At 42.2% G+C, this 25,658-nt stretch overlaps 1 protein-coding gene across 1 annotated transcript in view; it reads left to right on the forward strand.

Annotated features, from left to right (window-relative positions):
- Window positions 1-23,155, forward strand: part of PTPRJ (protein tyrosine phosphatase receptor type J) — a 77,492-nt gene extending 54,337 nt beyond the window's left edge. Inside the window, exons 7-25 of the mRNA XM_054199403.1 lie at window positions 1,329-1,604; window positions 4,584-4,859; window positions 6,262-6,537; window positions 7,769-8,044; window positions 8,790-9,056; window positions 10,604-10,891; window positions 11,132-11,266; window positions 13,802-14,012; window positions 14,137-14,255; window positions 14,823-14,910; window positions 15,962-16,003; window positions 16,951-17,038; window positions 18,117-18,207; window positions 19,043-19,116; window positions 19,274-19,408; window positions 19,817-19,936; window positions 20,704-20,864; window positions 21,364-21,499; window positions 22,170-23,155. Of these exons, the coding sequence (XP_054055378.1) occupies window positions 1,329-1,604; window positions 4,584-4,859; window positions 6,262-6,537; window positions 7,769-8,044; window positions 8,790-9,056; window positions 10,604-10,891; window positions 11,132-11,266; window positions 13,802-14,012; window positions 14,137-14,255; window positions 14,823-14,910; window positions 15,962-16,003; window positions 16,951-17,038; window positions 18,117-18,207; window positions 19,043-19,116; window positions 19,274-19,408; window positions 19,817-19,936; window positions 20,704-20,864; window positions 21,364-21,499; window positions 22,170-22,328 (3,218 nt within the window). The 3' untranslated portion in view covers window positions 22,329-23,155. The remainder of the gene's footprint in view (window positions 1-1,328; window positions 1,605-4,583; window positions 4,860-6,261; window positions 6,538-7,768; window positions 8,045-8,789; window positions 9,057-10,603; window positions 10,892-11,131; window positions 11,267-13,801; window positions 14,013-14,136; window positions 14,256-14,822; window positions 14,911-15,961; window positions 16,004-16,950; window positions 17,039-18,116; window positions 18,208-19,042; window positions 19,117-19,273; window positions 19,409-19,816; window positions 19,937-20,703; window positions 20,865-21,363; window positions 21,500-22,169) is intronic.
- The last annotated feature ends 2,503 nt before the right edge of the window (window positions 23,156-25,658 follow it).

Consider the following 25,658-nt stretch of genomic DNA (forward strand, 5'->3'; position numbering starts at 1 on the left):
CACCAGCAGTGTTCCTCAGGGCTGAATTCTAGGGCCGGTTCTGTTCAATATATTTATGAACAATCTGGATGCAGGAGTTGAATGCACCATTAGCAAGTTTGCTGATGATACCAAACTGGGAGGTGCTGTTGAGTCACTTGAGGGACAAGACGCCTTGCACAGAGACAGGGGTAGACTGGAGCATTGGACAGTGATTAATGGGATGAAATTTAACAAGTCCAAATGCTGGATTCTACACGTGAGATGGAGTAATGCCGGGCACAAGTATAAGTTGGGAGAGGAGCAGCTGGAGAGCAGGCCTGTAGAAAGGGCTCTGGGGGTCCTGGTTGACAGTAGGCTCAGTATGAGCCAGCAGTGTGCTCTGGCAGCCAAGAGGGCAAACTGCAGCCTGGGGTGCATCGAACACAGTATAATCAGGTGGTCAAAAGAGGTGATTATCCCACTGTATTCAGCATTGGTGCAGCCTCACCTTGAGCACTGTGAGCAGTTCTGGGCTCCACAACTTAGGAAGGATGTGAAAGTCCTGGAATGTGTCCAGAGGAGGGCAACACAGCTGGTGAAAGGGCTGGAAGCAGCATCCTGTGAGGAGCAGCTAAGGACTCTGGGTTTGTCTAGTTTAGAGAAAAGGAGTCTGAGGGGCAAGCTCATTGCTCTGTACAGAGTCCTGAGGAGAGGATGTGGAGGCAGAGGTGCTGAACTCTTCTCCCTGGGATCCAGTGCCAGGACATGTGCAAATGGTTCCAAGCTGTGCCAGGAGAGGTTTAGATCGGATGTGATGAAGCATTTATTTACCCAGAGGGTGGTCAAACACTGGAACAGGCTTCCTAGGGAGGTGTTCAATGCCCGAAGACTGTCAGTGTTCGAGGTATTTGGACAATGCACTCAATAATATGCTTTAACTTTTGGTCAGCCCTGAAGCGGTCAGGCAGTTGGACTAGAGGATCATTGTAGGTCCCTTTCAACTGAAATTATGTTCTGCTCTGCTCTTCTGCCCTACTCTTCTGCCCTGCCCTGCTCTTTCCTGCCTACCTCTCTGTATTCCCAAGGGAAGGCCTGCGAGTGCTGGCATGGTGGTGACGTGTGCTTCTGCTTTGGAATGTCAAAGAGAGATGAATCCCATTCAGAATGACTTGTCTTCTGTTCTCTCTTAGCTGCCAATTGATGGCAAAGCCTCCAGGAGCACCCGGTGATGTTGTTGGGGTGCTCCTGCACTCTGAATGAGGAGTGATGTGAGGAGAGTGAAGTGGTGGTGTGCCTGTGTTTCTGCCATCCGTGTATGTGAGCAGATGTTCTTGCAGGTTGACGGATTGTTGTCTTGCCTTTCACAGAGCCCAGCCCAGTCCATGATCTCAAGGCGGAATATGTTGGTGTGACTTCTGTCAACTTAACGTGGTCAGTGAGCGACGCTGCTTCCCCATCCTACACGTACAGGATAGAGGTTGTAAATGGTACAGATGGTACCTCGCTTTGGAACCGGACGTCCAGCCTCACCGAAGTCGAAATTACTGAGTTAATCCCTGGGACGTTGTATAATTTCACAGTATTTGCAGCAGTGTATGACAGCCAGACGGAAGGAGAAGGGGTATCCATACCTGTGTATACAAGTAAGTCACAGTTTCTTGCAGCTCTGTTTCTGGTGGGCAGCTCAGGGCTCTGCCTACCTGTCTGAGGGCTGAAATATAAAACTATTGTGTCTAGATGTGGTGTTTTAGTCCTGGAGCCTAATCTGGTCTGTCTGCTCAGCAAGGGTTTTTAATCTGTGGAAGAGAGAATATCCCTGCTTTAAAAACAAAAAAACAAAACAAAAAAAAAACCAAACAAAAAAAACCCACACAAAACAAAGCAAAACCAACCAAACAAAACCCACCTTCCTTCCCCTCCATTCCTCATCTTCTCATATCCCCTCATACAGGAGATAACTTCTTGTCAGAAGTACTCACAAGCAGGCCAATTAGGAAAGATACCCTTCCAGACTTGCCATTTGTGAATAGAGAAGGACTCGTGGGACATGTGGCTGTCTGGGCCACTGTGATCATGAAATGTTTGAGTTTAAAATTTTACAGTTTAATGAGAGAAAAAAAGACAGCAGAGTTACTACCCTAGTCTTAGCAAGCAAACTTCAAGCTATACGGGGAGCTACTTGGCAGAGTTCCCTGGGAATCTGCTTTTGAGGTCTTAGGAGTCCATGAGTGCTGGTCAGTTTTCAAGAACCACCTTTTAGAAGGACAGGAGCAGGCAATTCCGCTGTGTGGAAAGTCAAGCAAGTGGGGCAGGAGACCAGTTTGGCTGAACAGGGAAAGCCTCGTGGAGCTCAAGAGGAAAAAGAAGTTGTATGATCTCTGGAAGCAAGGTCAGGCTTCTCAGGAACGGTACAGAGCCATGGTTCCTATGTGCAGGGAGAAGACATGCAAGGCCAAAGCTCAATTAGAGTTGAAACTGGCCAGTGTTTTTTCAGATAACAAGAAAGGCTTTTTTAAGTACATTAATAGCAAGAGGAAGTCTAAAGAAGATGTTGGACAGATACTTGTTGAAGATGGTCATCTGACTAATAGATATGAAGAAAAAGCAGACGCATTCAGTGTGGTTTTTGCCTCAGTCTTTAATAATATGGATAGACCTTGGGCTGCCTGGACCTCTGACTGAGTACCACGAGTGTGGGAACAGTGACTTCCCATTTGTGGACACTGAAATTGTAAAGGACCAGCTGTATCAACTGAACGTTCACAAGCCCACGGGGATGGGTTGAGATTTATCCCAGAGTATTGAAGGCGTTAGTGGGTGTTGTGAGATTACCCCTCTCAATCCATCTCCCAGAGATCTTGGGAGCCTGAGGAGGTCCCTGCTGCCTGGCAGCTAGCCAGCATTACTCTAATTTACAAGAAGGGCATGAGGGAAGACCCGAGAAACTACAGACCTGTTAGACTAACCTCAGTTCATAGAAAAACTATGGAGAAGATCATACTGGGTACTATTGAAAGGCATTTAAAGAATAATGCAATCATCAGGCACAGTCAACATGGGTTCACAAAAGGAAGGTTTTGTTTTTTGATATCCTTCTATGACAAGGTCACCTGCCTAGTGGATGAAGGGAAAGGCAGTGGATGTAGTTTTTGTGGATTTTAGTGAGGCTTTTGATACTGTCCCTCACAGCATCCTTGTGGACAAGTTGCCCAACTGTGGGATGAGCAGGTTCACCCAGGTGTGCTGGGTGAAGGGTTGTAGTGAATCTGTGGCTATATCTGGCCAGTGATGTGTCACCAGCAGTGTTCCTCAGGGCTGAATTCTAGGGCCGGTTCTGTTCAATATATTTATGAACAATCTGGATGCAGGAGTTGAATGCACCATTAGCAAGTTTGCTGATGATACCAAACTGGGAGGTGCTGTTGAGTCACTTGAGGGACAAGACGCCTTGCACAGAGACAGGGGTAGACTGGAGCATTGGACAGTGATTAATGGGATGAAATTTAACAAGTCCAAATGCTGGATTCTACACGTGAGATGGAGTAATGCCGGGCACAAGTATAAGTTGGGAGAGGAGCAGCTGGAGAGCAGGCCTGTAGAAAGGGCTCTGGGGGTCCTGGTTGACAGTAGGCTCAGTATGAGCCAGCAGTGTGCTCTGGCAGCCAAGAGGGCAAACTGCAGCCTGGGGTGCATCGAACACAGTATAATCAGGTGGTCAAAAGAGGTGATTATCCCACTGTATTCAGCATTGGTGCAGCCTCACCTTGAGCACTGTGAGCAGTTCTGGGCTCCACAACTTAGGAAGGATGTGAAAGTCCTGGAATGTGTCCAGAGGAGGGCAACACAGCTGGTGAAAGGGCTGGAAGCAGCATCCTGTGAGGAGCAGCTAAGGACTCTGGGTTTGTCTAGTTTAGAGAAAAGGAGTCTGAGGGGCAAGCTCATTGCTCTGTACAGAGTCCTGAGGAGAGGATGTGGAGGCAGAGGTGCTGAACTCTTCTCCCTGGGATCCAGTGCCAGGACATGTGCAAATGGTTCCAAGCTGTGCCAGGAGAGGTTTAGATCGGATGTGATGAAGCATTTATTTACCCAGAGGGTGGTCAAACACTGGAACAGGCTTCCTAGGGAGGTGTTCAATGCCCGAAGACTGTCAGTGTTCGAGGTATTTGGACAATGCACTCAATAATATGCTTTAACTTTTGGTCAGCCCTGAAGCGGTCAGGCAGTTGGACTAGAGGATCATTGTAGGTCCCTTTCAACTGAAATTATGTTCTGCTCTGCTCTTCTGCCCTACTCTTCTGCCCTGCCCTGCTCTTTCCTGCCTACCTCTCTGTATTCCCAAGGGAAGGCCTGCGAGTGCTGGCATGGTGGTGACGTGTGCTTCTGCTTTGGAATGTCAAAGAGAGATGAATCCCATTCAGAATGACTTGTCTTCTGTTCTCTCTTAGCTGCCAATTGATGGCAAAGCCTCCAGGAGCACCCGGTGATGTTGTTGGGGTGCTCCTGCACTCTGAATGAGGAGTGATGTGAGGAGAGTGAAGTGGTGGTGTGCCTGTGTTTCTGCCATCCGTGTATGTGAGCAGATGTTCTTGCAGGTTGACGGATTGTTGTCTTGCCTTTCACAGAGCCCAGCCCAGTCCATGATCTCAAGGCGGAATATGTTGGTGTGACTTCTGTCAACTTAACGTGGTCAGTGAGCGACGCTGCTTCCCCATCCTACACGTACAGGATAGAGGTTGTAAATGGTACAGATGGTACCTCGCTTTGGAACCGGACGTCCAGCCTCACCGAAGTCGAAATTACTGAGTTAATCCCTGGGACGTTGTATAATTTCACAGTATTTGCAGCAGTGTATGACAGCCAGACGGAAGGAGAAGGGGTATCCATACCTGTGTATACAAGTAAGTCACAGTTTCTTGCAGCTCTGTTTCTGGTGGGCAGCTCAGGGCTCTGCCTACCTGTCTGAGGGCTGAAATATAAAACTATTGTGTCTAGATGTGGTGTTTTAGTCCTGGAGCCTAATCTGGTCTGTCTGCTCAGCAAGGGTTTTTAATCTGTGGAAGAGAGAATATCCCTGCTTTAAAAAAACCAAAGCAAAACCCACCAAAACCCCACCAAAACCTTCCAAAGAAGGAAGGAGGAGGGGTTCTTATATGCTGGTATACAGGTAAGGAAATGGTACCTCTCAACTGCAGGTAAACAAGTGGTTTGTACCAAATTGCCCTGCTGCTTTATCTTGGGTTTCCAACTTTGTGCTATTTCTCATTGTAATGTTGCTTTGCTCCGGGTGCCTGTGAGCATGAGTACCAAGCAGTCCTTGGTAAAAGAGAAAAGGACTGAGATTGTATGTGTCTCTGTGTGTATGTTGCCTGTAAAGCAGTTTTTTCATCAGCTTGGCTACTCAAGGCTATGTAGAGATCCAGCAGATACAACAGCATGACTTTTTTCTAGACTTGAGGACTGAATAGGCCCCCCGAAATGCTTCTGGGAGCAGATTATTACAGTTTATACCAAAGGACATGGTGTGCAGGGATGTGGTGGCCAGGATCATGGAGGCTGTTTGTTCTTGAAGATTTTCAGCTCTTTGAGGAGTCCCTGGCCTGGGGCTTCTTTGGGCTGTGACAGTGCCTAGAGCCACACTGAGTGTGGTGCCATTTTTGTTGGTTTTGTGCCATGGCACCTTTTTCCCAGATGAGAGGGACAAATGGGAGGAGAAGTCCTTTTCTTTGTGTTTAGCTCAGGAGTGGAAAGGAAACAGGCAACATCCCTACAAAGCAATTAGAAGCAGGTTGTCCTGGAGCTGCTACTGAATAGATGAGCTTATCTAAGCTGCGGGAGGTGAGTCTTATCTGCCTAGTGTTGGTGCTGAATCAGGATTGCAGACACCAGCCCCCCAGGGCAGGTCAGCTGTTGGACCTGCTCAAGGAACCCATTTTCTTCTACTAATGTTGGGGAGAGGCTGGGCTGAAGGGCTCAGACTAAGACTTGCGGGCGCAATTTTGAGTTAACAGGTCAAGATCACCCTGCACTTTGCTTCCTTCCCTGATTTCCGTCTGTTTCTCTGTCTGGGAACCCACTGTGGAAACAAATGATTTTAGTGTGTGAAATGAAATAAAGAGAATATCCCCCAGAACTCCTGTGGCCTTTCCAGAGGTGCCCCAGCATGAATGTCTGAAACAGGGCATTGATATCATAGAAGTGCTGTTTGGTTACAAATAATGCTCATTCTGTGTGGAATAGGGAAATGTGGCTCTTCTTTCTTTATTTCTCTGTCTTGACAGATCATTGTCTTGCCTTTCACAGAGCCCAGCCCAGTCCATGATCTCAAGGCGGAATATGTTGGTGTGACTTCTGTCCATTTAACGTGGTCAGTGAGCGACGCTGCTTCCCCATCCTACACGTACAGGATAGAGGTTGTAAATGCTACGGATGGTACCTCGCTTTGGAACCGGACGTCCAGCCTCACCGAAGTCGAAATTACTGAGTTAATCCCTGGGACGTTGTATAATTTCACAGTATTTGCAGCAGTGTATGACAGCCAGACGGAAGGAGAAGGGGTATCCATACCTGTGTATACAAGTAAGTCACAGTTTCTTGCAGCCTTGTTTCTGGTGGACTGTATTTTGCTTTGTAACTCAGGGCTCTGCCTACCTGCCTGAGGGTTGTAATTTAGTACTGTTGCAAGCCGAGGTGATGTTTTGGTCTTGGAGCTGGAAATGGCCAATCTGCAAACCATGGGATGTTAAAGTGCAGAAGCAGCATTGCGCTGATAGAAAGCTGTTGGTGAAGTTGGTCCTTATGGCTGACAACACAGAGATGAGATTTTTTTTTCCCCTGAGAACCTTTATCTTCTAAATTTGGTAAGGGGGGTTTGTTTTATTTCCTAGAGTATGGGGGTCTCAGACCCTTTTTTTTTTTTTTTTTAAGGGGGTCTCACACGGTCTGTATTGCAGTAGGGGAACTTTTGTGATTTGGGGGCCCATAGGTGCTGTCAGGCTGCAGCAGGAGGGAGATTTAGGCAGTACTAGTTCAGGAGAACTGCTTTGGCCATCCAGCACCTTGCTGTGATGAGTATCAGAAGTCTTTATATGTGGTTTTGGAGGGACCATTTTGGAGCTGGCCTTGCAAGGCTGTAGCCCAGCCTAGTCATTCCACAAGGTGTATTTGAAGGGAAACAGATGCCTGTTCTTCTCATTTGTGTTGTCCTGTAATGTACTTGAATCCATGCTCCTACCTTTCCAGTTGATTCCCAAAAATGTCTCCTGTGCTGCCTGGTCATAATGGCTAATTGCCCTGTTTTGAAGATGCACAAAGAATAGGGTGCTGCAGAGAGGGTTTTTGGAGATGCTCTCTTTGTCGTGGGAGTGAGCTCAGGGCATGACAGTTGGAGGAGGAGCAGGGTACCTGGATCATCACCTCTGTTCCTCTTCTAGGGATATTTGATGTTCCTTACCTTTTGCTGTTACAGAGATGCAACACTTTCCCTTCTATTCGTTTTTCCTACCTGCCCAAATCTCTGGACTGCCAGGTTAAGCTCTGGGACTACTGGCACTATGAGGACCTGTGGTATTGCTTTGAATGTGAAAGGAAGAAGAATTACACTTGAGATGCCTCTTTCTTATTTTTCTGTTACCCAGCCATTGATGCAAGAGCATCCAGGAGCACCCGGTGATGTTGTTGGGGTGCTCCTGCACTCTGAATGAGGAGTGATGTGAGGAGAGTGAAGTGGTGGTGTGCCTGTGTTTCTGCCATCCGTGTATGTGAGCAGATGTTCTTGTAGGTTGACGGATTGTTGTCTTGCCTTTCACAGAGCCCAGCCCAGTCCATGATCTCAAGGTGGAATATGTTGGTGTGACTTCTGTCCATTTAACGTGGTTAGTGAGCGACGCTGCTTCCCCATCCTACACGTACAGGATAGAGGTTGTAAATGGTACAGATGATACCTCGCTTTGGAACCGGACATCCAGCCTCACCGAAGTCGAAATTACTGAGTTAATCCCTGGGACGTTGTATAATTTCACAGTATTTGCAGCAGTGTATGACAGCCAGACGGAAGGAGAAGGGGTATCCATACCTGTGTATACAAGTAAGTCACAGTTTCTTGCAGCTCTGTTTCTGGTGGGCAGCTCAGGGCTCTGCCTACCTGCCTGAGGGTTGAAATTTAATACTGTTGCAAGCAGAGATGCTGTGTTTGCCTGCCTGCAGACATAGATGTTTACGTGGAAGAGACATAGCATTCTTTTTAAAAACAAAGTACAACAAAACCCCTCAAAAACAGCGGTTGTTGAAAGTGGTCACCAAGGCCTGTGGCGCAGTGAAGGAACTCTTCCTGAGAACTGGTTTCTCTGGCCTGGGATTTGTGTGGGCAGTTTTTCTGCCTTCACTTCTTGGAGGATGTGGCCTCAGACCCTTATTTTAAAGGGCTCCCACGCAGAGTGAGTGTTGTGCCCAGGGAACTTTTGTGATTTGGGGGCCAGAGGCTGCCATTGGACTCCCAGCAGGAGAGTGAGCTTTAGGCACTCAGAGCCCACCTCTCTGTATTGCCAAGCCAAAACCCAGGGGGAGCTGGCACCGTGGTGACCTGTGCTTGAGCTTTTGAATGTGAAAGGAAGTTGAATCCCACTTGAGCTGCCTCTTTCTTATTTTTCTGTTACCCAGCCACTGATGCAAGAGCATCCAGGAGCATCTGGTGATGTTGTTGGGGTGCTCCTGCACTCTGAATGAGGAGTGATGTGAGGAGAGTGAAGTGGTGGTGTGCCTGTGTTTCTGCCATCTGTGTATGTGAGCAGATGTTCTTGCAGGTTGACGGATTGTTGTCTTGCCTTTCACAGAGCCCAGCCCAGTCCATGATCTCAAGGCGGAATATGTTGGTGTGACTTCTGTCAACTTAACGTGGTCAGTGAGCGACGCTGCTTCCACATCCTACACATACAGGATAGAGGTTGTAAATGGTACCTCGCTTTGGAACTGGACGTCCAGCCTCACCGAAGTCGAAATTACTGAGTTAATCCCTGGGACGTTGTATCATTTCACAGTATTTGCAGCAGTGAATGACAGTCAGACGGAAGGAGAAGGGGTATCCATACCTGTGTATACAAGTAAGTCACAGTTTCTTGCAGCCTTGTTTCTGGTGGACTGTATTTTGCTGTGCAGCTCAGGGCTCTGCCTACCTGCCTAGGTGTTGAAATACAGTATTGTTTCAAGCAGAAGTGCTGCACGTGGCCTACCTGCAGTCAGCAATGTTAATGTGTGGAAGGGGGTTCTGTGGGAAGTTTTGTTGCCTTCTCTTCTTTGTGGATGGGGGTCTCAGGTCCTTATTTTGAATGGTTTCCACACAGAGTGCATTGTGTGCCTGGTGGACTTCCCCAACTGGAGGCGCCCATGGCCTCAGCTGGGCTGCAGGCACCACTGTGCTGTGTGGCTCTCAGCCGCACTGCTCTGCTCAGTTCTTCAGCAAAGAGGAGAAGGTTGAGGTGCTCTTGTGGTCCTTGTGCTAGGCTAGGCGTTGTGGCCATTTTTTCCCTTGTTGTAAATACATGCTGCTGTATCCTTTCCTTTGCTTTGTCCTATTTTAACTGAGGTGCAGGGAATCTGTCCCAGAGCTCCTCCGTTGGGTTTCCAGAGGTGCCCAGGATGAACCCATTAAGAGAGTCTCTGGTATTGTGAAAGTGTTGCTTGCCTACTCGTAATGCTCAGTCTGTCCAAAATGTGGAAGCATGGCCGTGCCTCTGCTTTTTCTGTCAGAGTTTGTCAGCAAATATTCATGAGTGTTGATGGAGTCTTGTCTTGACTTTCACAGAGCTTGGCTCCGTTTTCCATATCCAGGCTGAGTATGCTAGTCTCTGATTTTTCCCATGGAGCACAGATGATACTACACCTACAGGATAGAGATCCAAAGTCATGGTTCCTCCTCTGGAAACCAGACATCCAGTGTCACCAGAGCTGTTATTACAGACGCAAACCCTGGAACCTTCTGTAATTTGACCGTATTTGTAAGACTAGCTGACAGTGTTACTGAAGGAAAAGAAACATTTACAAAACGCAGTAGAAATAAATCCCAGTCACTCACATCTATCTTTTAGCTAAATCTGTTGCTTCCGGTACACAATTCTGCTTCTTCTTAGCTTCTTAAAATAATACCCCTTTTTAATAACAAAATAATTTAATTCATGAGTCTTTTACTCCTATATTTGGAAGTAGCAAATACCTCTTTATCGGGAGAGGACATAAATTTGCTGTGGGTTACAATTGTAGAAGTTATAAGAGTTTTGGTCTTGAAAGCCAAGTTTTAGAATGCGTTTAGTTTAGAGGGACTTCTCAGTGTTACTGCTACATTAACTTTTTTAATACCTTCTTGTATCTGGTCATAAGGTTGCAATTTTTATATTGTGTCCTATAGGACTCTTTCTCAGTAAACCTGTCTGCAGGGGAGTTAGCACAGAAGAGGTCTGTGTACTTTGTGTGCTAAATATTTCTCTTCCTCATAAGGTAGCAAGTCCTTGTAGGCGGTAGCTTCATCTTTTTGAAAGTGGAAGGGAATACTGAAGTCTTACAAACATTTATGCACATGACTTACAAATAGCTTTTTATATTTACTATAATACTTGATTTCTTACTTCTCTCTCTTCCTTTTTTTTTTTTTTAGCTCCTGTCCCAGTGAATTCATTTCAGTGTGAACCAGTGGCCAACCAGTCTTTTCTAATACTGAAGTGGGAATGTCCTTTTGGTAACAGTTCTGAATTCAAAATTTTCATATGTAAAGGTGAATGTAAAGAACAACGGACTCCATCATCCTGCATGAAAGAAGAATCAGAGCAAACCTTCAGAACAGAATCATTAGAGTATTTCAGCACCTATAATGTTACTATTGTAACTCTTTCAAATAGTTCTGCAAGCCTTCCGGTACAGAAAATGTGTAACACGAGCATTACTGGTAAGCGTTAAAATTCAGGAATGAAAGATATTGATAGGAACAAAATATTAACTTCACAATTGGAGAATACCAAGCTTAATATGCAGTACCTTATCAGCTTGCAGATTATGAATAAAACACTACATTCATGCAAAGCCTAATGTGATGCACAATAAATATGCATTGTATGAAAAGCACTTTCTTGTTTGGAAATTTTTTTTTATCAATCATTAAGGTACTAAAAAATATTTCTGTTTATAGACCCACCTGATCCACCAGAAGCTCCTTTGGTCAAGGCCGTCAGCCACAGTTCGTTGTCTGTTGAATTCTCTGATTTTAACTCAACGAATGGACCGTTAAAAGCCTATGCAGTAATGATCACAACAGAACAACAAGGTAAGATGTTGTTATATTATCTCGTAGCTGCGTGAAACAATTTATCAGGCAGCATTATGTTTTATACTCTAAATAGGTGTTAAATGGATGGAGAAAAAGCTGACTCAGTATTTTCATTCACCTTTCAGAAATCATAAGGCAAATACCTTGCTTATTTGAAGTCACTCCTTGTTTTCAGAAAGCCACTGTTTTCACTCACATTTTTCCAGCCTGACTTATCCTTGTATATAAGTCTCATAGGTATTGCCACTGTGCTGTTGGCATCTTGATTTGCCAGTGATTCCTGCCACGAGCTTTGAAGTGTGGGGTGGTTTTCCCCCTTTTCCCCTCCTTCCTTCAGCTGGAAGATACCTGGAGTAAGATCTTCAAAGAAAACCAAAACAAAACCCAAAAAATGCCACAACCAAGTGAACAAAAAAAAAAAAAACAACTCCAAAACCAAAAAACTTACCTGCTTCTGATTTTCCTTGAAACACTATTAACTGAGAGAGATGGAGTGCAGGTAGAAGGCTTGAATAGCATTGTCAGCATTACATGCCATTGGAGGTTGAATGCTAGGGAAAGCAAGAAGGTAGTCTATCAAACTCACATCCTTAAAGCATCGAAACAGAGAAATGTCTTTAATTGGTGAATGTCTAGTGATAAATTGTAAAATTAGGGAACTTACCTTTGCAGGGTAGATTCTAGTTGAACTAATTTTCGTTTCTGCCAGAGCACTAGAGGAATAAAGCAGCTGATGGAGATAGTTTCCTCAAAGTGGGATTTGACATTCATGCTTATCCTTTGTCTTAACACTGGAAATTCATTTTGCAGCAGTTTGACTGTAGATCTTTCTTCTGTGGTTTTCCATAGCATATATGTCTAAGAAATGTCCATATTTATTTACATAAAGAGTATATCAGCGCAGAAAATTACTGTTTTCACGTGCCTACTCAGCTGCCCCAAAGTTGCTGTTTTGAATGTGTCTCTTGCACCCAGCAACAGCTCTGCTTGTACCTTCAGCCATTCCTGTTTAGCCTTGCTGAAATTCAGTACGTTCTTCTGTGTGGATTTGATTGCAAAGTATTCAAGAAAGAGGACTTTGAAGATGTGATTGAGAGAAATAAGGAAGGAAGGTTGCCTGTATTTATAATATAGAGTCTGAATGCTTTGATAGGGAGCAGAAAGCCATCCATATGACCAAGCATCACTTCAGCTTTTTGGTATGGAAATAACATTAATATGCTTGAGTTTCTGTCTTAGAACAGAAATCATTACCTGTAGGATAGACAGAGGGGACTTTATTCAGTTGCGTAAGCAGTGGTGTCTAAGAGTGTTTGAGGTGTCCTAGGGTGATATCCAAGACATCCACAAGGAGCTGCAGATACAACCTGGGATGTACGTCCTTTTGGAAAGTTAAAACCAAACAGAACATATAACACGTCTCGGATAGTATTGTAGTATTTCTAGGCAACTGGGTTAATTTCAACCTCAGCTGCATTAAACGTAACCAGACTAGTGCTTTGGAAGAGCTGTCTTGCACCCTGTTCCTGTACAGTTACAGTTGATGAGAGCTTTGCTGCTCGTGGCAGTGAGCCACCTGCTCACTGGTGGCAGATCAAACCTTGTCTGCACAACTGTAGAAGACTTACTAGAGCTTTTCCACCTTTCGGAGCTCCTGCAAGGCTTCTCATTTTTAAAGGTGAATTCAATACTGTATCTGCTTTTAGCTTTGTAAAGGCAGTCAGTAGAGAGCAATGTATGCAAATTTCAGTCAAACGCACAAGATTCTTCTTCCTCTCGCAACGCTTTGAATATTTACATCAGTTTGCTCATATGTTGTTGGACAACTCGTAATTTGAGCTTGTTTATTACCTCTTAGGTCACATATGCCTCAACTGTATAATCTGCACCAAATTTCTAGGGTTCATCTTCTAACAACAGACACTGTAAAGTGATGCTGTTCTGCACATGGTGTCCTGTTGGTCCACTGACTGTGGTGGCATGTTCTTCTTAGTGTTCTGGAAGAGAAACTGTTCTGATCGCTGTTTTGTCCAATGCTTGTCTGTGTTACAAGAAGGCAGAAATTAGCTCTTTTGTCTCATAGATTTTAGGCGTGAGACTTCTTGTAAGACACAGCAAGGAAGTACAGGCCATGACAAGTTCAGTGTTACTCTGGATGACTCCTGATGTTGTTTGGGTAGCATGACGTTATCAAATACTGATTGACTTTTTCCACACTGTTTGCATTGTACTCTCAACATATGATAGTCAACAGAGTGCGTATGTACCTTTACAGAGAAGGTCCACTGTGCACAGTGGAAGTAAAACCAAAAATAACAGTGGGGAGTAGAGAGGTAGTTCGGTAAATTTTACTGCACTAGGAGAGATTTCTGAGATTGTCAGTTGTACTCAGCCTTTCATTTCAGGCAATATTTATGGAGTAATGACAACTGTAGTTAATGTGACACCCTATTACCATCTCAGCCACTGTGCCAATTGGTGCAAAAACAGTGAATGATGTATATCACGTATGTCCTTGTTTTTTTCCTGAAGATTGTACATCTTTGAAGTCTAAATTGAACAACACGTACAAAGATTTCAAGAAGAAGACGACATTCACCTATGTAACATATGTCATAGAGCCAGAGCAGGCAAAATCACCTTCTTACCATTCTCAGAATGGTACAAACATCATTAATGTAGGCAAGGGAAACACAATGTATGGCTACGAAAACGGACCATTGATTCCACTTCATTCATACAGGTATTTATGTCAAACCACTGTTTCGTTAATTTTGATGCAGTTGAAAACTAAAAGATTACAGATCTTGCTTAAGGCTGTTAAAACCGTATAACGTACCTGGGGGTTTTTTCTTCTTTATCAACAGGGCAAGTGTTGCAGGTTTCACTAATATTACCTTTACTACGGACAAGATCATTGTGGGGAAAGATAGTTATGTATCATTTTCACCCTGTTCTGAGGCGGTTTTGCTACCCCAGGATCCAGGTATAGTTAATGTCAAATATAGGACTGGAGGCTTGGTACGTACACAGTGTGTAGAGATTCCTTAATTATGGCAGGTTTCATAATAGCAAAACACCCTTTGGTCTCTCTGTGATGGAGTGTTTCTAGCTTTACTGTGACACTGCTCTGTAAATTCATGCCTTGCTAGTTTTGCAGGTGACCTCTTTTTTCCATGTGTGACTTCCACAGTGTAAGTAACCAAAAGCTGCGCTACTCACAGCGTGCTCAAAGGGATTGGATGACACACTGAGACTTTGGTACAGAAACAAGTAGCAAAGAGCAGCTGATGTTCTGGTAAATTCGAAATGGCTATATTGGAATGCAGATAATCATTCTTCGATCCAAATTTTTTTTTTTGATTTATCATCCTTCGTTTATTATCCTTAATGAGCTATCAATACTGGTACTGCCAAAGGACACAGTAGAGAAAAGATGTTTAGCAGAGCATGCACTGTCACTTGTGAGGTTCTCTCGTAGCATGTTGATTGAGTTAAATCATTATTAAAGAGGTAAATCAGTAATGAGTAATACTTGTTCTCTCTCGATCAGGTGTTATCACTGGAGCTGTTATTGGATGCCTTTTAGCTATCTTGGCTGTAGTCACTATAGGGGGTTTCATATTCTGGAGAAGGAGAAGGTAATGTGTGTTCATTATTGTATTTGTTGTGATGAGGAACACCAGTATTTCACTTCTGTATCTTTTGTCTCTGTTTTATACGCTTCTGTCATGATGCTTTAAAATACATTCTATTAAAAATCTTTTTTGTATGTTACAGATTAGAGTTGATGTATCGAACTAGTTAAATGACTTTTTTCAACCCCATACTTAAGTAATGGGTTAAGATTTGTTTTGTTGAATTCTTCTGAATTTGTGCATGCTGATGAAGTAATTCAGTCAGAAGTGAGAAAACATCAGAAATTATTGTGCTAAAAGACATATGTAATTCTATCTTAGTTTTATTTTAAATTACGCATTAATCACGCTTTTTAATTGCTTGATGGCCCGTGACATGAAACTTCCATTGTGGAGTTTCCAGGAGCTGATGAATTGCCTAGGGTTTGAACTGGTCTCTGTTTCCAATCTTTTCCAAATAATCTGGGACTTAAGAGTCCAGAAAGGCTTTTTCCTGCTTCTGATCATGTAGTACATCCTTTCTAAAGAGTTAGCTGTAGGGCCCTTGGTCCAATTTTCTTAGTTTCTTTGATTAACTGCTCGTATTTTTAAAAATGTGTCCAATAGCTGTGAATCATAATGAGAAGAGCTTTCTTTAAAACTAGGAACGCTTATTTTCATTCAACTACTGCTTTCATTACCACTGTAGAACACTTACTGTAGGGATTCTGGGACGAGTAGCAATTCTTCTGCAATGTTAGCTAACGATGCAGATCCCTCAGAGGTACTTCTTCCACCAAACTATGTGCTTTGTGTTCAGGCATTATACTCTGGTTCAAATAGAAAGAAACAGTCCCATTGCACGGCACCACTGAATGAAGGATGAAGTTCTTACTGCAGGTGTAAGGTTTGCCTCAGGAGGGGGTTTTGCACGGAATGAGATGCTTTAAAAGAAAATGTTCTGAACTTCTATAGAAATTCTTCAGGCACAGGAAATAGCTGTCGTCATAAATCTCATATGTGTTGTATCAAATTCTACTGTGAACCTATTGTGTTGTTTTCTTTTGCCTTTTAGGAAAGATAAAAGAAATACTGAAGTGTCCTTTTCTCCAATTAAGTAAGTCCGTGTCCTTCCACACATTGTTTTCTGAGCTCAAGTGGTAATTGCAAAACTTACTCTGGACCCCGATACTTGTTTTCTGTGCGATTTTATGTAGAATTTTTCAGTATTAATTCCTCATGGAATTTAAAGACTCCAGCCTGCTGACTAAAAATAATCATATTGATCGAGACTTGTAAAGCTGCCAGAGGGATTTGAGTGCTTGCTTCATGAATCTCTATTAGGCAAACAAACGCTCCACGCCATTTTGAAAACCAAGATGTTTGAATGAAAGGCAGGCTTCCGTGCACATTGAGGAAACAATCCAAATTGTTGATAAAATGCACATAGGCAAAATTCTGCCCTGTGGCCTGAATTTTCCTTTGCTTTATGACTGCTTTGTGCTGTGCCGTTAATGTGGATCACATTGAGATTGTAAAAGCTAGCCATGGGAGGGTAACCACAACATGCTGGAAGTCACAGGCAGTGCGATTGAATCACGTTATTGGTTCTTGCACCAATTTTTGTGTTAATGGAAAGGCATGGCCAGAACATCCCATGAAATCCTACCTGTGTAGATTTTGATAGTTGGCATAAAATGCACCAGGGAATGGAGCCAATCTGATGGGAGTACAGAAGTGGCTGACTGATGTCTTCTGTAATATTCTTCTCCTGAAGGATGCGTGATTCTCTCCTTTGTTTAACAGATCAGTTAAATGCTATGCTTGTTATCCTGTCCCCTGTAAATGCAGTTTTGTCGCTGCTACTAACAGTCATGCTTTCATTCTTAGATTCACATAGTGAAAAATACAGCTGCATGTGTCTAATCAACCTTTTTTTTTCTTCCTCCCACCCTCCCCTGAAGAATCAAGAAGTAAGTAAAGCACACTTTCTAACACATTAACTGAATTCCTGGTTTATTTACTTAGTACCAGTTACTGATACATGGCTTTTTCTCATTGTAGATCAAAAATGATTAAAGTGGAGAACTTTGAGTCTTACTTTAAGAAGCAGCAAGCTGACTCCAACTGTGGTTTTGCTGAAGAGTATGAGGTATGTGCCCTCAGTGGAGAGAGCTTCATGACAAACAGCTTTTGAAAGGCAGATTAGTTTTCCGATGGAGTGTATGCAAGGCTTACTGAAGGGGAAGACAAGACACCTTTATTATAGAGATTATTTCTTTCCCTAATTCAGCTCCAAATTTAGTTGAAGCACGTGATAAATACTTCACATCCTGAACATTATCTCTACCTGTGATAGCGTGGGCTGCTGCTCAGAAGTCTCACCAGAACCAGGATTTCCAGAGTTATTGCCCTAGTTGCACTACAGAGTTATCCTAGGGAAAGCTATTTAACTTCTCTGTGCTTTGTTTCTTTTATTGTTTTTGGGGTTTACACAGCAAGACAGGTCTCTTGCTTATATCACTGACTCCTTGAATGCATAGGTGTGATTTGCAAGCGACACCTGTGAATAGCTTGAAGGAGCAGTCAGAGAAACAGCAATTACGATTTCCTTAGTGACCGTAACTGTTTCTCTATGAAATGTGCTAAAGCTCAATTGTTGTAAGGTGCAAAAGACCAGAATCAAGTGTCAGTAAGGATTCTGTGTTGTCATGTCAGATGTTAAAGAATCTAAATTTTTTCATCTCCTTGAACCTATTAATTGACTTGCTTCATCTTTCCAGATCAAATTCTGTCCCTTTTATTGTACTTTTCAGGCTGGTGCTCCACCTTGCCTTCCTCTCGGATTTTGCTTCCTTGAGTCCCTTCATGATGTTCTTGCTCCCTTTCTCCCTGTAATGTCTGTAAAGCTTATGCTAAGTAGCTCACAGCCTTGGGGTCACAATGAGCGTGCAGTTGATGTCAGTGTCGTGTATTTCTGCAAAACTGTTTCTGGGCTTTTAAAGCTATGCTACTATTCCTACATTCTGTATTAATCCCTTCTCTAGCCAGTTTGTCACTGTCTCTCTCTCTATAAAAAGCCTATTTTTATCATCGCTTATCCCAGTTTAACATGCTTACTTCTACAGCAGAAGCCAACAGCATTTGGAGTGTTTGTCTGTTTCAGTCATGTGTTTCTGTGTGACTCCTCAACCAGGACCAGGTGCTCATGAGGCCTTCTTTTATTGTAGGAACTCAGGTCTGCTGGTGTTCATCAGCCCAAATTTGCTGCTGAACTTGCTGACAACAGGGGGAAAAATAGATACAACAACGTCTTACCATGTGAGTTACTCTCTTCAGTTTTGCATCTTCTACTGGTTGAGTTTTTAGGTGAAAAACCTTGGGTTTAGCTAGTCTGGCTTTAATAGTACCCAGAGGTTTCAAAGATGGATTAATGTCATCAATTTCCAAAGGAATTAATTTGGGCTGCTGCTTTCCCAAAATCACTGTATAAGCAAACCTGAAGAGCTTTCCCTCAAGAATGTTCCCAAACTTTCCCCTCAAGAAATCTCCTTAAAGAACTTTCCCATAATGAAAAATTTTAATTTGCCATTTGTGAGAAACTTGCAGTCCAGATTGAAAAAACAGGAGGTTAACAGTTGACTATGGACAGAGGGATGTGCAGAGCTATGAGAAATATTAGGACCCTGCTGGCCAGCTTTGCAGACAAAGAGCCTAAGCCCTGCCCGGCTGTCTGCATGACAGCAAAGTGTAAGAAGAAATTGAAAGGTGAACAGTGAAGGGTACTTAGGCATGCTGTGGAGGAAAAACATCAGCTGCAGTGGCAGCAGGAGATAAATTATCTATTTTTCTCCAGTAATTAAAACTATAGTAAATTTTGTGTTGAATTAAAAATATATAAATATGCAAGACCAAACCATTTAAAAAAAAAAAAATAACCAGTATTGAGTATTCTGAATTTTTATCCTGGACAGTCGTTTTTCTGAAGGTTTTCATTCTAAACATTTTAAACTACCACTGTTTATTATTCCTGAAGTTTTATTCTTAAAATGCACATTGTTCTAAACCAACTTTTGTTTAGAAACCATGCATTAGATAAGCTGAAAGGTTCTAGTTCTAAGATTCCTAATTTTCTTTTCCTTTTTTTTTTCTGCAGATGATATTTCTCGTGTTAAACTTTTAGAACAAAGCTATGCAACTGATGATTATATTAATGCAAACTATATACCTGTAAGTTGTTTCATTAGCTGAAATTAAATATAATGTGTATTTTTATGATGTAGGCTTAACAGATCATACTGGTGTTTAAAATTGGCTTTTTATGTCTCATTGATGCAACTGTGTGTGTATATATACATTTATATTGTTTTTTTATTCTTTTTCTTAGGGCTATAACTCAAAGAAGGCATTTATTGCTACACAGGGTCCTTTACCCAACACTATAGAAGACTTTTGGCGCATGATTTGGGAAAGGAATATCTACTCTATTGTTATGTTGACAAAATGTGTTGAACAAGCCCGGGTATGTTTTTATTAAAACTGAACCATCTCTTGAAGATGGCAGAATCTCTTCTAATTTTGTTGTTACCCTAGTAGGTTGGAGACTAACCACTTTCTCTTAACAACTGTCCACTTACTGGAAGACTGTTTTCTAAATTAAATAAACCCAATTTTTTTTAGCTTTTTTCCTATTTTTATATATGCTGACTGCTAGAATAGATTGTCTCAGGAGGGTTGTGGAATCGCTGTCTTTAAGGGTGGGCTCTTCTCCCTAAATAATGATTTTGGTAGAGCTTCTCCTGTCCTGAGATAGGCCATTGGGAAGGATGACATGCTTTCTAGCCTTTCCTCTGGTGGTGTGTTATTTAAAACTCAGTCAGTTGCTTCGTTGCTGTGTGTAATGTGTCTGACCTTGTAACTCTCTTCTTAGACAAAATGTGAGCAATACTGGCCAGACAAGCAATCGAAGACCTATGGTGATATTATTGTGACAATGGTCTCGGAGATTGTCCTTCCAGAATGGACAATAAGGGACTTCACTGTAGAAAAGGTGAGTGCCCCCTCAGCTGTTAGTTGTGTACAAATATCTGTAGGAGCAGTTTATCCTGTCACTGTGACTTCAGATGTCAAACAGCACAGGAGTGACAGAATGTAATAATTTCACTAAAATGTAATCAAATTCAAAGTTATCTGAGGGAAAAGGATAAGAGTGGTTTGGTTTAATTTGAGGCTTTGAATGTATTGGTCTGCTTTCTGCCAAAAGCCTGATATAAACTCTTTCATGCCACTTACTGACAAGATTCTGGTGATATTTATGTATGTGCATTTGTTTATGTGCCTTGGCTTCCCACCACAGTCTTCTAGTAACATATTCAGATGTGGGAATGAGTTATCAGTAAAACCTTCCCTGTGGCAGAAAGGGCTCTGCCAGCAAAATCCAGGCTGCTACTGGGAATTGCCGATTGCCCCATCAGTGATCCTGAAGCTCACGTTTCCCTGAGACTTGCACCAAAACTTGTACTTATCCAGGTACTTGTAATGTCTGCTAGACTGCACAATTAGCCCCATCTCTGTAGCGAATTTAAGGCGGCAGAGGTGATCTTGGAGTAGTGAAGAGTAAAAGGAAATTATTTCAAAGTATTCTCTACCAGAGCGGAAGGAAGAGGGAAACTGATATATCATTAATCAAATTGCTGCACAGTTTGATACAGACATCTTTAATGAAGCTGAGCTTTGCCCGTTACATATGGCAGGAAGCCCTACTGTTGCATCTCTGAAGCTTGTATATTTTCTTTCTTATAATGTATATTCCTCTAGTCCAACACACCAGAGAGCCACACGGTGCGCCAATTCCATTTCACCTCCTGGCCAGATCACGGAGTGCCGGAGACAACAGACCTTCTCATCAACTTCAGACACCTTGTTCATGAGTACAGCAGTCAAAACCCAATCGACTCTCCTACTCTGGTGCACTGCAGGTAGGAAGAACATGTTTGTGTCAGACAAATTCTTGTGGCTTTTCTTAAGAATAATTCTTTTTCAATGTGTTTTTAAAAAAAAAAAAAATAATAAAATTGTCTCCTTGCTTAAGGACATGGGCTGTTCACCTTGCCAAAGTAGAACCTTTGCCCCATGCTTCAGAAATCTAGCAATGCTACGTAGGTAGCAAAGCATGGGATACAAAATTTCAGTAGAATAGACCTTCTCTCCTAGCCTGGAAAACTTAGCTGAAAAAGTTGCCTTTTCAAGTGCTTTTATATGTAATCATGTGCAAGTGGAAGGCTGGGAAGCCCAGAAGCGTGTACTCCCTCCCTCTTGGTGATGGTGAGAACCACCCCTCTGGGCTGCAGAGGTTTGTAATAGCTGTGCCACTGAAATATCAGAAGGCTTCTTACAAGCTTCACTGGCTCTTCATCAGGCCACCTGTGAGCAGGTGGCTGGGAGAGAGCAGTAACTAGCTTCCCTGTGTCATTGCAGTGCTGGTGTTGGGAGGACGGGGACGTTCATTGCCATCGACCGCCTGATTCAGCAGATTGAAATGGAGAATACTGTAGATGTGTACGGAGTGGTATATGATCTTCGCATGCACCGACCTTTAATGGTGCAAACTGAGGTGAGGCTGTCTTTCATCCAGCAGCGTGTTTCTCAAATGTGCGTAATAATCCAGGAAAGGTGGATTCAAGATGTAGCTCAGCATTACAGGAGGAGAATACTAAGGAGCAATCTGAAATTGGTCTTTCTTTAACTTCCCTCCCTCCTACCTCATCTCTTCCCACAGCAGTAGTTGCAGCCAGGGGCTGTAGTATGTCCAAGCAATCTCTTTACAGAGTACTTTGTAGGAGCTTGTGCTGTGAGTTTTATCTTTGTAGCTGTGAGCCAGAATTATCTTGAGTCAAGTGGTCTTGGTGTGTATCTTTTCTTTTGTGCTCTGCAGGAACACACGTGTTCCTCCTGAAATTATCACTTTGATCCAAAAAGGTGTGTGGATTAACTCAAGCTGATTTGGAAAAGGCTGTAAAATCTCTATCGTGAAAGTCTTGTAAGAGGGTGTCAGGCATGACGGTAAACTTGATCCTAGTTTTTTATGAGAGGTTGATGAGATGACATCATGGGGTCCTTCCCGGCCCTATTTTCTATGAACTATACATACAACTTCTAAAAAATACTCTATGATAACATTCAGCGTAGTGCATCCAAAACCTATATCCAGGAGCAGAATCACTTCCAAAATCAGGTATTTTCTAGAAATGTTTTTACCCTCCTTTTTCTTTTTCTCCCACCAGGACCAGTATGTCTTCCTAAACCAGTGTGTTATGGATATTGTTAGATCCCAGAAAGACAAGAAAACCGATCTTATTTACCAAAATATGACAGCAATGGCGATCTATGAAAATGTCACTCCTGGGCCAGGCTTTGGGAAGGCCAATGGCTACCACGCATAGTCTGGAAGGAACGCAGTGTCTCCAGGAGGTGTTACCTGCACAGAGGAAAGGGAGATGTTCTACTCGCATTTCCCGGGATCGTGTGCAGTGTCTCATGTCTGGCTTCTCCAGTTCTGTCCGCACTCGAAGATGTGATCCACAGGAGGAAAAACACAATGCTGGCAGGAGTCGCAGATTGATATTAAAAACAAAACAACAAACAATTTAAATTTAACAGAGGAATCTTGCTTTTTCTTGGGAATTTAACAGTGCTGATAGGTGAAATAGCAATTACAGTATGAACAGTGAACTAGAATTTAAAAATTAAAATAATAACACAAGCTTTTTATTACAATTTCATATTATTTCATTTACAGATACCAGGCTGTGGGCTGTTTTAATATATTTAATTATAAGTTTCAGGAACATATTTTATCTACTGTATCTGGTTAGTTAGCTAATAGATATGTGCCTCTGTGATTTTTTTTTTTGTGTTCCTTTTTATTTAAAAAAGGAGTACAAACAGCTCCTTCAAATGGACATTTATACTTGGAAATTGTGCCTTTTCTAGTTGCTACTCTAGAAAAAAAAAAACCCAGCAGAGATTCTATTTTTGTACTGAAACTCTTAAGAGAACATGGATTTTTAAATAAGGCTTATGTCAAACTTAACTGTAGTTGCACTCTTGGCAGGACTCTCCAGAAGTTTGGAGGTGAGCTTTGTTTTTGCATTTCACCACAAATATCCCCTGCCTTAATGTTTCAGTGCCTCTACTAGAGGAAAAGGAGTGTGCTCTGTCACTCCGAGCTTTAACTGTAGTAAAAAAAAAACACAAAAAAAAAAAAAAACCACAAAAAACAAAACAACAACAACAAAAACAAACCAACAAACAAACTGAGCAAGTGAACATGTGAATGTGTGTGCGGGGGTTTGTGTGGGTGTGTATGAAGGACAGAATAGCTCCTCCCTGTTCCTGGCTGATATTCCTGTTTTTATACAACTTATAATGATTTATTTAAAGGTGCAATATGTGATTTACTGAATAATGATCACTCTATTCTAATAGAGTTTTACTCAGGTTGGTGTCTTTTTATCATTGTTGTTGTTTTTCCTCAAATATGTAAATCTGTGAAAATGTTGAACTAAGGTTCCAAGTGTCCAAGCACTCCCAAACAGATTGACTGGCTTTACTGTTTCTACCAAAACACATTGCACAAAATTCTGCTGTAAAGACCAATTTCTCAGTTGTTTTAGCCGTTCATAACTGAGACACATTTTACCTGCCTGCATCTCATTGATCTAATGTAATTGTTTTATAATTATTTGCAATATACTGCTGCTGTTGTTTTAACTGGTCCTTTTAGAAACAGAATGAACAAGCAGAAAACCCCTAGTTGCTGATTTTACAAGTCAGGGATTAGATTGGATTTATTTTGCTGGTACATAACTGTTAGACTTATGAAGGCATTTCCAATGAAGGACTTAAGTAGCTGGGGGGATGTTTTTTGGTCTTTGGATCATTGCACTGGTTGCATTGCAGAGGAATATGAAGTTTACGAATAATGCTATAGAATAGCTATAAAGTGGTGAAAATCTTATGAAGGTTTAATAACCAGAGTCCCTGGAATTATGCTGCTTCTTTTTTGGTTTTTTTTGGTTTTTTAGTTTGTTTTAGCAGAGTTGTCAGAAAAAGCTACGGATACTAGGAGTATATGTGGCATTACAGTGGAACCTGGCAACCTCGCAGAATCCACTGTCAGCTATAGGAAAATGTAGGAATTCCTGGTGCACACTGTAACTTTACAGATATCCAGAGGAATTTTTTATAACCTGGTGTGAATTGTGGTGTACTGTGTGAGCAAAACTGGAGGACAAACCACAGTGCGCTTCAGCTTTTTTCCTTTTTTTTTTTTGGTAGCAGCCACTTGTGTGTTCTTGAATATATTTTTTTCTCTTGTTCTGAAATATTTTAAAAGAAAAATTAAAAAAAAAAAACAACAAAACCAAACATATTTAATGATCCTGCCCGGCTCCGTCTAAACTGGCAGTCCACGTAGTGGATCCCTTACCTGGCATTATTCCTAAGCTGCTGACAGATGACAAATAAAGATAAACCACTTGGACCAAACAGAACCATTCCAAAGGAACTGGGAGGGAGGAAAGCCTGCCCCTTACAGTCACGTTATTTTTTTTCTCTCTTAGTCTTTTAATTACTGCACATCTGTGCAGAGCACAGAGCCAGTATTCATTACACTAGGTTTCCCAAGAACTTGCTGCCTTAGGGTGGTGAATGCTGTCTTGCTTCAGAAGGCCCTTGTTTTGTATAGCACGGAAGAGAGGGAGATGAATGTACTAGGCTAGATCATGTGTTTGCATTATATTGCAGCAGAACATCAGAAAACTAGCTAGAATGGGATGTGTTTCTGCCTAACCACTGCCCCGATACTCGTATAGAAAACAAACATATCTGTTCCATTGCTTTGATGTTGGAAGCAGGTGCCAAATTCTCACTTGCGGCATCATCTAATGAGCATCCATTCTTAATACAACTGTATGCATGTGTTTTCCCAAAACTGACTCCTTGTGAGAAGGGACTGAAGTTTGAAGTAAATGACCTGCTGTGATCCCAGGTATAGATGGAAAAAGTTGGTAAGGTTTAAAATGTTGTAAACATGAAGTTGGCCGTAGTGTCAATGTGAATAAGTAAGACATGGCTCATAGGATAGCTCTGCAGGAGGAAGAGGAGGATTACAGGTAACACTCTACTACCTTGTGGATCTGTCTTGGTCAGGATGACTTGAATTCCTGCAAATAACTCTTCCCTGCCTTCTGATGTTCTCTGCTACAATTGCTGAGATCTGTCTCTTTGGTCAGTGTTTTCTCTTATTGTTGCTTACCTAAAGCTATCCGCTTCTCAGGCTGAAAGCTCCACTCTGTGGCAATTACATCTCCTGCATTTCTGTTCTACTCTTTTTCCCATTTGGGGCCTGCTTAAGAAGGGAAAAGTTGATGTGTTTCAAATAAGTGACTGTTGAATATCTTGAAATGATGTACAAATTTTATTGTTTTCATATTTGTTGTACAGGAAGTTTCAGCACATGTCTATAATGTTTTTAATGGTTTGATTTGTTTTTAAAGATATAAAAATAACAATTAAAAAGCATCATCCTAGAGCACTTTCTGTCTTGTTTCCTTTCTTGAGGTTTTCTTTTCAGTTTCTTTTGAATAAAATTAGTTTTCAGAAATACCCATTTGATTTAGAAGGGCTTTAGAATGGATAAGGAAAGTGAGCTCCCATCCTCTAGGGTGGCACTTGAGTTGGATGTGTATTACAGGCTCCCCGTATGCCCA

This window comes from Rissa tridactyla, chromosome 4 (genome assembly GCF_028500815.1).
Source record: "Rissa tridactyla isolate bRisTri1 chromosome 4, bRisTri1.patW.cur.20221130, whole genome shotgun sequence".
NCBI lineage: Eukaryota > Metazoa > Chordata > Aves > Charadriiformes > Laridae > Rissa > Rissa tridactyla.